At 45.9% G+C, this 14,172-nt stretch overlaps 1 protein-coding gene across 1 annotated transcript in view; it reads right to left on the bottom strand.

The window, feature by feature from the left end:
* Positions 1–14,172, bottom strand: part of LOC139575403 (aminopeptidase N-like) — a 40,305-nt gene that overhangs the window by 22,420 nt on the left and 3,713 nt on the right. Inside the window, exons 2-6 of the mRNA XM_071400332.1 lie at positions 12,569–12,711; positions 9,436–9,575; positions 2,102–2,228; positions 1,702–1,856; positions 463–576 (exon numbers count right to left, since the gene is read on the bottom strand). Coding sequence (XP_071256433.1) covers positions 463–576; positions 1,702–1,856; positions 2,102–2,228; positions 9,436–9,575; positions 12,569–12,711 — 679 coding nt within the window. The remainder of the gene's footprint in view (positions 1–462; positions 577–1,701; positions 1,857–2,101; positions 2,229–9,435; positions 9,576–12,568; positions 12,712–14,172) is intronic.

Raw genomic sequence — 14,172 nt, 5'->3', positions numbered from 1 at the left:
TGTGGGTTAAATCCTTGAGAAAGGTATATTTGGAGAGCAGATATCTTTGTGGGTTAAATCCTTGAGAAAGGTATATATGGAGAGCAGATTTCTTTGAGGGTTAAATCCTTGAGAAAGGTATATTTGGAGAGCAGATATCTTTGTGGGTTAAATCCTTGAGAAAGGTATATTTGGAGAGCAGATATCTTTGTGGGTTAAATCCTTGAGAAAGGTATATTTGGAGAGCAGATATCTTTGTGGGTTAAATCCTTGAGAAAGGTATATTTGGAGAGCAGATATCTTTGTGGGTTAAATCCTTGAGAAAGGTATATTTGGAGAGCAGATTTCTTTGTGGGTTAAATCCTTGAGAAAGGTATATTTGGAGAGCAGATATCAGCTGTGCGACAGTTACATTTGTACTGTACATGTTTAATCTCAAGTCAAGGTCGGAGTCACTCAGATATGATGAACAGGAAGACTCACTATGTTCCAGGTGGGTTCAGCAGAATCGGCCCCCAGATACGAGACGTAGGAGGCAAAGCCCTCGTTGAGCCACAGGTCATTCCACCACCTCATGGTCACCAGGTTACCAAACCACTGTGGACACATGAACCCTATTCATACAGCGGCAGAGAGGGACAGGACACAGGGAGCAGAGAGGGACAGGACACAGGGAGCAGAGAGACAGGACACAGGGAGCAGAGAGACAGGACACAGGGAGCAGAGAGGGACAGGACACATGAACCCTATTCATACAGCGGCAGAGAGGGGGACAGGACACATGGTGCAGAGAGGGACACAGGGTGCAGAGAGGGACAGGACACAGGGAGCAGAGAGGGACACAGGGTGCAGAGAGGGACAGGACACAGGGAGCAGAGAGGGACACAGGGTGCAGAGAGGGACAGGACACAGGGAGCAGAGAGGGACACAGGGTGCAGAGAGGGACACAGGGAGCAGAGAGGGACAGGACACAGGGAGCAGAGAGGGACACAGGGAGCAGAGAGGGGCAGGACACAGGGAGCAGAGAGGGACACAGGGTGCAGAGAGGGACAGGACACAGGGTGCAGAGAGGGACAGGACACAGGGTGCAGAGAGGGACAGGACACAGGGTGGAGAGAGGGACAGGACACAGGGAGCAGAGAGGGGCAGGACACGGGGAGCAGAGAGGGACACAGGGAGCAGAGAGGGACACGGGGAGCAGAGAGGTACACAGGGAGCAGAGAGGGACAGGACACAGGGTGCAGAGAGGGACAGGACACAGGGAGAAGAGAGGGACACAGGGAGCAGAGAGGGGCAGGACACAGGGAGCAGAGAGGGACACGGGGAGCAGAGTGGACACAGGGAGCAGAGGGGGACAGGACACAGGGTGCAGAGAGGGACAGGACACAGGGTGCAGAGAGGGGGACACAGGGAGCAGAGAGGGACACAGGGAGCAGAGAGGGACAGGACACAGGGTGCAGAGAGGGGTAGGATACAGGGAGCAGAGAGGGGCAGGATACAGGGAGCAGAGAGGGACAGGACACACGGTGCAGAGAGGGACACAGGGAGCAGAGAGAGACAGGACACAGGGTGCAGAGAGGGGCAGGACACAGGGAGCAGAGAGGGACAGGACACAGGGAGCAGAGAGGGACAGGACATAGGGAGCAGAGAGGGGCAGGATACAGGGAGCCAGCTGCAGCCTCTCAGTATATATAACAGTATAGTATTGACTGTAATACAGACCATGTGAGCCAGTTCATGAGAGATGACTGTAGCGATCCACTCTTTGTCTCCATTGGACGAGCTGGCAGGGTTAAAGAGCAGGGCTGTCTCTCTGTAGGTGATCAGACCCCAGTTCTCCATGGCTCCAGCACTGAAGTCAGGCAGAGCTATCTGGTCTACAGAGTAAAGGAGCTGACGTATCCATCACAACACTTAACAATGGGGTGAGTCTCAAATGGTGCCCTAAATGGTGCCCTATTCCCTATATATAGTGCACTACTTTAGCCTAGAGGCCTATGGGCCCTGGTCAAAGGTAGGGTCCCTACAAAGGGAATAGGGTGCCATTTGTGACGCAGAAGGAATCTCTCTTCAACAACAGACAGGGAATCCGAGAGGAAGGATATTACTCTCTAAGTATTACCTGATTTGGTCAGAGGATAGCTGGAAATGTAGTAGTTTTCAAAGAACTCCAGGATTGGTCCAGTTTTTTCGAGGGCGTAATTTCCCTGGCCCTCAGCAATGGCCTGTTTACGAGCCCAAATCCTGATCTGGAAATAAAGACATGTTTTCCCGCATGAGATCCTGTACCCTGGGGGGCCTCATTTATTAAACATCCTGTACCCTGGGGCCTCATTTATAAAACATCCTGTACCCTGGAGGGCCTCATTTATAAAACATCCTGTACCCTGGGGCCTCATTTATAAAACATCCTGTACCCTGGAGGGCCTCATTTATAAAACATCCTGTACCCTGGGGCCTCATTTATAAAACATCCTGTACCCTGGGGCCTCATTTATAAAACATCCTGTACCCTGGGGCCTCATTTATAAAACATCCTGTACCCTGGAGGGCCTCATTTATAAAACATCCTGTACCCTGGGGCCTCATTTATAAAACATCCTGTACCCTGGAGGGCCTCATTTATAAAACATCCTGTACCCTGGGGCCTCATTTATAAAACATCCTGTACCCTGGGGCCTCATTTATAAAACATCCTGTACCCTGGGGCCTCATTTATAAAACATCCTGTACCCTGGGGCCTCATTTATAAAACATCCTGTACCCAGGGGCCTCATTTATTAAACATCCTGTACCATGGGGCCTCATTTATAAAACATCCTGTACCCTGGGGCCTCATTTATAAAACATCCTGTACCCAGGGGCCTCATTTATTAAACATCCTGTACCCTGGGGCCTCATTTATAAAACATCCTGTACCCTGGGGGGCCTCATTTATAAAACATCCTGTACCCTGGGGCCTCATTTATAAAACATCCTGTACCCTGGGGGCCCTCATTTATAAAACATCCTGTACCCTGGGGCCTCATTTATAAAACATCCTGTACCCCGGGGCCTCATTTATAAAACATCCTGTACCCTGGGGGGCCTCATTTATAAAACATCCTGTACCCTGGGGCCTCATTTATAAAACATCCTGTACCCTGGGGCCTCATTTATAAAACATCCTGTACCCTGGGGGGCCTCATTTATAAAACATCCTGTACCCTGGGGCCTCATTTATAAAACATCCTGCACCCTGGGGCCTCATTTATAAAACATCCTGTACCCTGGGGGGCCTCATTTATAAAACATCCTGTACCCTGGGGCCTCATTTATAAAACATCCTGTACCCTGGGGCCTCATTTATAAAACATCCTGTACCCTGGGGCCTCATTTATAAAACATCCTGTACCCTGGGGCCTCATTTATAAAACATCCTGTACCCTGGGGGGCCTCATTTATAAAACATCCTGTACCCAGGGGCCTCATTTATTAAACATCCTGTACCCTGGGGGGCCTCATTTATAAAACATCCTGTACCCTGGGGCCTCATTTATAAAACATCCTGTACCCTGGGGCCTCATTTATAAAACACCCTGTACCCTGGGGCCTCATTTATTAAACATCCTGTACCCTGGGGCCTCATTTATAAAACATCCTGTACCCTGGGCCTCATTTATAAAACATCCTATACCCTGGAACCTCGTTTATAAAACATCCTGTACCCTGGGACCTCATTTATAAAACATCCTGTACCCTGGGGCCTCATTTATAAAACATCCTGTACCCTGTGGCCTCATTTATAAAACATCCTGTACCCAGGGGCCTCATTTATAAAACATCCTGTACCCAGGGGCCTCATTTATAAAACATCCTGTACCCTGGGGGGCCTCATTTATAAAACATCCTGTACCCTGGGGCCTCATTTATTAAACATCCTGTACCCTGGGGCCTCATTTATAAAACATCCTGTCAGTCAGAGATTTCCCAGTGAGATTTTTCTGCCCTTAAACTGCAAGGGGAAAGAAATGGTCTGACCTTAAACTGACCTTAAACTGATCTTAAACTGCAAGGGGAAAGAAATGGTCTGACCTTAAACTGACCTTAAACTGACCTTAAACTGCAAGGGGAAAGAAATGGTCTGACCTTAAACTGCAAGGGGAAAGAAATGGTCTGTCCTTAAACTTCAAGGGAAAAGAAATGGTCTGACCTTAAACTGCAAGGGGAAAGAAATGGTCTGACCTTAAACTGACCTTAAACTGCAAGGGGAAAGAAATGGTCTGACCTTAAACTGACCTTAAACTGACCTTAAACTGCAAGGGGAAAGAAATGGTCTGACCTTAAACTGCAAGGGGAAAGAAATGGTCTGTCCTTAAACTTCAAGGGAAAAGAAATGGTCTGACCTTAAACTGCAAGGGGAAAGAAATGGTCTGACCTTAAACTGACCTTAAACTGCAAGGCGAAAGAAATGGTCTGTCCTTAAACTGCAAGGGGAAAGAAATGGTCTGACCTTAAACTGACCTTAAACTGCAAGGGGAAAGAAATGGTCTGACCTTAAACTGCAAGGGGAAAGAAATGGTCTGTCCTTAAACTTCAAGGGGATAGAAATGGTCTGACCTTAAACTGACCTTAAACTGCAAGGGGAAAGAAATGGTCTGACCTTAAACTGCAAGGGGAAAGAAATGGTCTGACCTTAAACTGCAAGGGGATAGAAATGGTCTGACCTTAAACTGACCTTAAACTGCAAGGGGAAAGAAATGGTCTGACCTTAAACTGCAAGGGGAAAGAAATGGTCTGACCTTAAACTGAAAGGGGAAAGAAATGGTCTGACCTTAAACTGACCTTAAACTGCAAGGGGAAAGAAATGGTCTGACCTTAAACTGCAAGGGGAAAGAAATGGTCTGTCCTTGTCCTCTAAACTGCAAGGGGAAAGAAATGGTCTGACCTTAAACTGACCTTAAACTGCAAGGGGAAAGAAATGGTCTGACCTTAAACTGACCTTAAACTGCAAGGGGAAAGAAATGGTCTGACCTTAAACTGAAAGGGGAAAGAAATGGTCTGACCTTAAACTGCAAGGGGAAAGAAATGGTCTGACCTTAAACTGACCTTAAACTGCAAGGGGAAAGAAATGGTCTGACCTTAAACTGCAAGGGGAAAGAAATGGTCTGACCTTAAACTGCAAGGGGAAAGAAATGGTCTGACCTTAAACTGCAAGGGGAAAGAAATGGTCTGACCTTAAACTGACCTTAAACTGCAAGGGGAAAGAAATGGTCTGACCTTAAACTGACCTTAAACTGACCTTAAACTGCAAGGGGAAAGAAATGGTCTGACCTTAAACTGACCTTAAACTGCAAGGGGAAAGAAATGGTCTGACCTTGAACTGACCTTAAACTGCAAGGGGAAAGAAATGTCTGACCTTCTGACCTTAAACTGCAAGGGGAAAGAAATGGTCTGACCTTAAACTGACCTTAAACTGCAAGGGGAAAGAAATGGTCTGACCTTAAACTGCAAGGGGAAAGAAATGGTCTGTCCTTGAACTGCAAGGGGAAAGAAATGGTCTGACCTTAAACTGCAAGGGGAAAGAAATGGTCTGACCTTAAACTGACCTTAAACTGCAAGGGGAAAGAAATGGTCTGACCTTAAACTGACCTTAAACTGCAAGGGGAAAGAAATGGTCTGACCTTAAACTGAAAGGGGAAAGAAATGGTCTGACCTTAAACTGCAAGGGGAAAGAAATGGTCTGACCTTAAACTGACCTTAAACTGCAAGGGGAAAGAAATGGTCTGACCTTAAACTGACCTTAAACTGCAAGGGGAAAGAAATGGTCTGACCTTAAACTGCAAGGGGAAAGAAATGGTCTGACCTTAAACTGACCTTAAACTTCAAGGGGAAAGAAATGGTCTGACCTTAAACTGCAAGGGGAAAGAAATGGTCTGACCTTAAACTGCAAGGGGAAAGAAATGGTCTGACCTTAAACTGCAAGGGGAAAGAAATGGTCTGACCTTAAACTGCAAGGGGAAAGAAATGGTCTGACCTTAAACTGACCTTAAACTTCAAGGGGAAAGAAATGGTCTGACCTTAAACTGCAAGGGGAAAGAAATGGTCTGACCTTAAACTGCAAGGGGAAAGAAATGGTCTGACCTTAAACTGCAAGGGGAAAGAAATGGTCTGACCTTAAACTGCAAGGGGAAAGAAATGGTCTGACCTTAAACTGCAAGTAAAAAGAAATGGTCTGACCTTAAACTGACCTTAAACTGCAAGGGGAAAGAAATGGTCTGACCTTAAACTGCAAGGGGAAAGAAATGGTCTGACCTTAAACTGCAAGGGGAAAGAAATGGTCTGACCTTAAACTGACCTTAAACTGCAAGGGGAAAGAAATGGTCTGACCTTAAACTGACCTTAAACTGCAAGGGGAAAGAAATGGTCTGACCTTAAACTGACCTTAAACTGCAAGGGGAAAGAAATGGTCTGACCTTAAACTGCAAGGGGAAAGAAATGGTCTGACCTTAAACTGACCTTAAACTGCAAGGGGAAAGAAATGGTCTGACCTTAAACTGACCTTAAACTGCAAGGGGAAAGAAATGGTCTGACCTTAAACTGACCTTAAACTGCAAGGGGAAAGAAATGGTCTGTCCTTAAACTGCAAGGGGAAAGAAATGGTCTGACCTTAAACTGACCTTAAACTTCAAGGGGAAAGAAATGGTCTGACCTTAAACTGCAAGTAAAAAGAAATGGTCTGACCTTAAACTGCAAGGGGAAAGAAATGGTCTGACCTTAAACTGCAAGGGGAAAGAAATGGTCTGACCTTAAACTGCAAGGGGAAAGAAATGGTCTGACCTTAAACTGCAAGGGGAAAGAAATGGTCTGACCTTAAACTGACCTTAAACTGCAAGGGGAAAGAAATGGTCTGACCTTAAACTGCAAGGGGAAAGAAATGGTCTGACCTTAAACTGCAAGGGGAAAGAAATGGTCTGACCTTAAACTGCAAGGGGAAAGAAATGGTCTGACCTTAAACTGCAAGGGGAAAGAAATGGTCTGACCTTAAACTGACCTTAAACTGCAAGGGGAAAGAAATGGTCTGACCTTAAACTGCAAGGGGAAAGAAATGGTCTGACCTTAAACTGCAAGGGGAAAGAAATGGTCTGACCTTAAACTGCAAGGGGAAAGAAATGGTCTGACCTTAAACTGCAAGGGGAAAGAAATGGTCTGACCTTAAACTGCAAGGGGAAAGAAATGGTCTGACCTTAAACTGCAAGGGGAAAGAAATGGTATGACCTTAAACTGCAAGGGGAAAGAAATGGTCTGACCTTAAACTGCAAGGGGAAAGAAATGGTCTGACCTTAAACTGACCTTAAACTGCAAGGGGAAAGAAATGGTCTGACCTTAAACTGCAAGGGGAAAGAAATGGTCTGACCTTAAACTGCAAGGGGAAAGAAATGGTCTGACCTTAAACTGCAAGGGGAAAGAAATGGTCTGACCTTAAACTGCAAGGGGAAAGAAATGGTATGACCTTAAACTGCAAGGGGAAAGAAATGGTATGACCTTGAACTGCAAGGGGAAAGAAATGGTCTGACCTTAAACTGCAAGGGGAAAGAAATGGTCTGACCTTAAACTGCAAGGGGAAAGAAATGGTATGACCTTAAACTGCAAGGGGAAAGAAATGGTCTGACCTTAAACTGCAAGGGGAAAGAAATGGTCTGACCCTAAACTGACCTTAAACTGCAAGGGGAAAGAAATGGTCTGACCTTAAACTGCAAGGGGAAAGAAATGGTCTGACCTTAAACTGCAAGGGGAAAGAAATGGTCTGACCTTAAACTGCAAGGGGAAAGAAATGGTCTGACCTTAAACTGCAAGGGGAAAGAAATGGTATGACCTTAAACTGCAAGGGGAAAGAAATGGTATGACCTTAAACTGACCTTAAACTGCAAGGGGAAAGAAATGGTCTGACCTTAAACTGCAAGGGGAAAGAAATGGTCTGTCCTTGAACTGCAAGGGGAAAGAAATGGTCTGACCTTAAACTGCAAGGGGAAAGAAATGGTCTGTCCTTAAACTGCAAGGGGAAAGAAATGGTCTGTCCTTAAACTGCAAGGGGAAAGAATAGCCATACATAACCAGCAGGAAAATCACTGACGTCAAGTCCAGACTCTGAGTAGAGATAAGATCATTTCCACGTCAAAGTAAGGTTTTATAAATAACTACTAATACGTGGTTTTCTGCGTCAGTCATTAAGATCAGAATTGATGGTAAATCCGTTTTATAAATGAGGGTCTCTGCCACCAGCTGTACTGATCTGTAGAGACCGACAGAGGGCAGCATAGAGAAACAAACCAATAATGTCTCCCTCATCCAGTTTGGCAATGAGGCCCTATATCTACTTTCCAAGTTGCCCCTAGAGACGCTGATCTGGGATCAGTTTGGCAATGAGGCCCTATATCTACTTTCCAAGTTGCCCCTAGAGACGCTGATCTGGGATCAGTTTGGCAATGAGGCCCTATATCTACTTTCCAAGTTGCCCCTAGAGACGCTGATCTGGGATCAGTTTGGCAATGAGGCCCTTTATCTACTTTCCAAGTTGCTCCTAGAGACGCTGATCTGGGATCAGTTTGGCAATGAGGCCCTTTATCTACTTTCCAAGTTGCCCCTACAGACGCTGATCTGGGATCAGTTTGGCAATGAGGCCCTATATCTACTTTCCAAGTTGCCCCTAGAGATGCTGATCTGGGATCAGTTTGGCAATGAGGCCCTATATCTACTTTCCAAGTTGCCCCTAGAGACGCTGATCTGGGATCAGTTTGGCAATGAGGCCCTTTATCTACTTTCCAAGTTGCTCCTAGAGACGCTGATCTGGGATCAGTTTGGCAATGAGGCCCTTTATCTACTTTCCAAGTTGCCCCTAGAGACGCTGATCTGGGATCAGTTTGGCAATGAGGCCCTTTATCTACTTTCCAAGTTGCCCCTAGAGATGCTGATCTGGGATCAGTTTGGCAATGAGGCCCTTTATCTCCTTTCTAAGAGCAGTATCTCTTTAAGGTTAGGATTTGGGTGATCTCTTGTGAACAGAATACGTAAACACCTGACTAAATTATGCAACATTTTAGTTCTGGGATACCTGAGGTAAGGTTAGGGGAGGAGAAACTGATCCTAGATCTGTAGCTAGGGGAAACACCACTCCACCATCACTACTACCTACTAGAAACTGATCCTAGATCTGTACCTAGGGGAAACACCACTCCACCATCACTACTACCTACTAGAAACTGATCCTAGATCTGTAGCTAGGGGAAACACCACTCCACCATCACTACTACCTACTAGAAACTGATCCTAGATCTGTACCTAGGGGAAACACCACTCCACCATCACTACTACCTACTAGAAACTGATCCTAGATCTGTACCTAGGGGAAACTTCATCCCAGAGCAGCCAACGCAGACAAATAAGAACAAGAGCAGATTAATTAAAAAAAATATGTACCAAAACTTTTTCCCCTTCTGGTGACTGGATGAAACCGAACTCACTGACGACAAAGGCGAGTAGATAGGTTGACATGAGCGGTGTGGGTTCGAAGCTGGTCCGAGTAACATCCTGGCCGCTGACAGTGACATTGACTGAGGCTACAGGTGGAGACAGAGATACGGGTTAGTGAGCGTAGCAGAGACATTGACTGAGGCTACAGGTGGAGACAGAGATACGGGTTAGTGAGCGTAGCAGAGACATTGACTGAGGCTACAGGTGGAGACAGAGATACGGGTTAGTGTGCGTAGCAGAGACATTGACTGAGGCTACAGGTGGAGACAGAGATACGGGTTAGTGAGCGTAGCAGAGACATTGACTGAGGCTACAGGTGGAGACAGAGATACGGGTTAGTGAGCGTAGCAGAGACATTGACTGAGGCTACAGGTGGAGACAGAGATACGGGTTAGTGAGCGTAGCAGAGACATTGACTGAGGGTACAGGTGGAGACAGAGATACGGGTTAGTGAGGGTAAGAGAGACATTGGTTTCCCCAGCAGCAGGAGTTCAGATCCCCACCGTGACAACATCAACACTCTGAGGTTCTACCATAGACTTAGATAAGGTTACAGAAGTTAGTATATAATCAATCGAGTACAGCAATGGATTAGCCTACAAAGTATATTTGTATGATTTATCTGATAGTATAGCAGCTTACTCTGAAAATGTTCAACAAAAAAAAGCAATGGTTGTTTTTTCTTCGGTCAGTTCTTGAGAGTTTGTCAGAACTTGTTCTCTCAGTCTGCAAGAGAGGTCAATTTAGCAGATTGTAGCATTAAACTCGCTAACTATAATTTAGGAAACAGATCACAGATCCCCTTTGGACCTAGAAGCAGTCGTCAGCACACATAAATAGATTCATGCCATTGGCCAGAGATCAGGGTTCCATGCTTACCTAGATGCATGCCATTGGCCAGAGATCAGGTTCCATGCTTACCTAGATTCATGCCATTGGCCAGAGATCAGGTTCCATGCTTACCTAGATGCATGCCATTGGCCAGAGATCAGGTTCCATGCTTACCTAGATTCATGCCATTGGCCAGAGATCAGGTTCCATGCTTACCTAGATTCATGCCATTGGCCAGAGATCAGAGTTCCATGCTTACCTAGATTCATGCCATTGGCCAGAGATCAGGTTCCATGCTTACCTAGATTCATGCCATTGGCCAGAGATCAGGGTTCCATGCTTACCTAGATTCATGCCATTGGCCAGAGATCAGGTTCCATGCTTACCTAGATTCATGCCATTGGCCAGAGCCAGGGTTCCATGCTTACCTAGATTCCTGCCATTGGCCAGAGATCAGGTTCCATGCTTACCTAGATTCATGCCATTGGCCAGAGATCAGGTTCCATGCTTACCTAGATGCATGCCATTGGCCAGAGATCAGGTTCCATGCGTACCTAGATTCATGCCATTGGCCAGAGCCAGGGTTCCATGCGTACCTAGATTCATGCCATTGGCCAGAGATCAGGGTTCCATGCGTACCTAGATTCATGCCATTGGCCAGAGATCAGGGTTCCATGCTTACCTAGATTCATGCCATTGGCCAGAGATCAGGGTTCCATGCTTACCTAGATTCATGCCATTGGCCAGAGATCAGGTTCCATGCTTACCTAGATTCATGCCATTGGCCAGAGATCAGGTTCCATGCTTACCTAGATTCATGCCATTGGCCAGAGATCAGGGTTCCATGCTTACCTAGATTCATGCCATTGGCCAGAGATCAGGTTCCATGCTTACCTAGATTCATGCCATTGGCCAGAGATCAGGGTTCCATGCTTACCTAGATTCATGCCATTGGCCAGAGATCAGGTTCCATGCTTACCTAGATTCATGCCATTGGCCAGAGATCAGGGTTCCATGCTTACCTAGATTCCTGCCATTGGCCAGAGATCAGGTTCCATGCTTACCTAGATTCATGCCATTGGCCAGAGATCAGGTTCCATGCTTACCTAGATGCATGCCATTGGCCAGAGATCAGGTTCCATGCTTACCTAGATTCATGCCATTGGCCAGAGATCAGGTTCCATGCTTACCTAGATTCATGCCATTGGCCAGAGATCAGGTTCCATGCTTACCTAGATTCATGCCATTGGCCAGAGATCAGGTTCCATGCTTACCTAGATTCATGCCATTGGCCAGAGATCAGGTTCCATGCTTACCTAGATTCATGCCATTGGCCAGAGATCAGGGTTCCATGCTTACCTAGATTCATGCCATTGGCCAGAGAACAGGGTTCCATGCTTACCTAGATTCATGCCATTGGCCAGAGATCAGGTTCCATGCTTACCTAGATTCATGCCATTGGCCGGAGATCAGGGTTCCATGCTTACCTAGATTCATGCCATTGGCCAGAGCCAGGGTTCCATGCTTACCTAGATTCATGCCATTGGCCAGAGATCAGGTTCCATGCTTACCTAGATTCATGCCATTGGCCAGAGCTAGGGTTCCATGCTTACCTAGATTCATGCCATTGGCCAGAGATCAGGTTCCATGCTTACCTAGATTCATGCCATTGGCCAGAGATCAGGTTCCATGCTTACCTAGATGCATGCCATTGGCCCGAGATCAGGTTCCATGCTTACCTAGATTCATGCCATTGGCCAGAGATCAGGTTCCATGCTTACCTAGATTCATGCCATTGGCCAGAGATCAGGTTCCATGCTTACCTAGATTCATGCCATTGGCCAGAGCCAGGGTTCCATGCTTACCTAGATTCATGCCATTGGCCAGAGATCAGGTTCCATGCTTACCTAGATTCATGCCATTGGCCAGAGATCAGGGTTCCATGCTTACCTAGATTCATGCCATTGGCCAGAGATCAGGTTCCATGCTTACCTAGATTCATGCCATTGGCCAGAGCCAGGGTTCCATGCTTACCGAGATTCATGCCATTGGCCAGAGATCAGGGTTCCATGCTTACCTAGATTCATGCCATTGGCCAGAGCCAGGGTTCCATGCTTACCTAGATTCATGCCATTGGCCAGAGATCAGGGTTCCATGCTTACCTAGATTCATGCCATTGGCCAGAGATCAGGGTTCCATGCTTACCTAGATTCATGCCATTGGCCAGAGATCAGGGTTCCATGCTTACCTAGATTCATGCCATTGGCCAGAGCCACTGTTCCATGTGCGTGGAGGAGGGTCATGTGGAACACGGCCTTCATGGCAGGTTCATCGAAGCAGGGGAAGGCTTTCCTGGCGTCCACAGGCTGCATCTGAGTGGTGGCCACAACCCTACCAACACACACAGTAACTGGTATTACTACAGTACTGAAGACTAGACTAGTTTAGACATGGTGACTGGTGGCTACAACCCTACCAACACACACAACAACTGGTATTACTACAGTACTGAAGACTAGACTAGTTTAGACATGGTGACTGGTGGCTACAACTCTACCAACACACACAGTAACTGGTATTACTACAGTACTGAAGACTAGACTAGTTTTCACATCTGACTGGTGGCTACAACTCTACCAACACACACAACAACTGGTATTACTACAGTACTGAAGACTAGACTAGTTTAGACATGGTGACTGGTGGCTACAACTCTACCAACACACACAGTAACTGGTATTACTACAGTACTGAAGACTAGACTAGTTTACACATCTGACTGGTGGCTACAACTCTACCAACACACACAGTAACTGGTATTACTACAGTACTGAAGACTAGACTAGTTTAGACATGGTGACTGGTGGCTACAACTCTACCAACACACACAGTAACTGGTATTACTACAGTACTGAAGACTAGACTAGTTTACACATCTGACTGGTGGCTACAACTCTACCAACACACACAACAACTGGTATTACTACAGTACTGAAGACTAGACTAGTTTAGACATGGTGACTGGTGGCTACAACTCTACCAACACACACAGTAACTGGTATTACTACAGTACTGAATACTAGACTGTTAGGGTTTAGAAATGGTGACTGGTGGCTACAACTCTACCAACACACACAGTAACTGGTATTACTACAGTACTGAATACTAGACTGTTAGGGTTTAGAAATGGTGACTGGTGGCTACAACTCTACCAACACACACAGTAACTGGTATTACTACAGTACTGAATACTAGACTGTTAGGGTTTAGAAATGGTGACTGGTGGCTACAACTCTACCAACACACACAGTAACTGGTATTACTACAGTACTGAATACTAGACTGTTAGGGTTTAGAAATGGTGACTGGTGGCTACAACTCTACCAACACACACAACAACTGGTATTACTACAGTACTGAAGACTAGACTAGTTTAGACATGGTGACTGGTGGCTACAACTCTACCAACACACACAGTAACTGGTATTACTACAGTACTGAATACTAGACTGTTAGGGTTTAGACATGGTGACTGGTGGCTACAACTCTACCAACACACACAGTAACTGGTATTACTACAGTACTGAATACTAGACTGTTAGGGTTTAGAAATGGTGACTGTAGGTGACACAATACTGTATATTGTAGCTATTATTGATATATATTGTGCTTGTTATTACTGGTGTACCACAAGTCTGTTACAGTTAGACATAGTGACTCTGAGAGCAGGGTCAATACATTCATATTGCATATTGTATTTGCTGTTGGATAAGACTCTTATCAAATCCACTTTTATTGGTCACATGGTTAACAGATGTTATTGCGAGTGTAGTGAAATGCTTGTGCAATTTT

Source organism: Salvelinus alpinus, chromosome 5, assembly GCF_045679555.1.
Source record: "Salvelinus alpinus chromosome 5, SLU_Salpinus.1, whole genome shotgun sequence".
Taxonomy (NCBI): Eukaryota; Metazoa; Chordata; class Actinopteri; order Salmoniformes; family Salmonidae; genus Salvelinus; species Salvelinus alpinus.
This window is presented reverse-complemented; position numbering and strand designations above follow the sequence as displayed.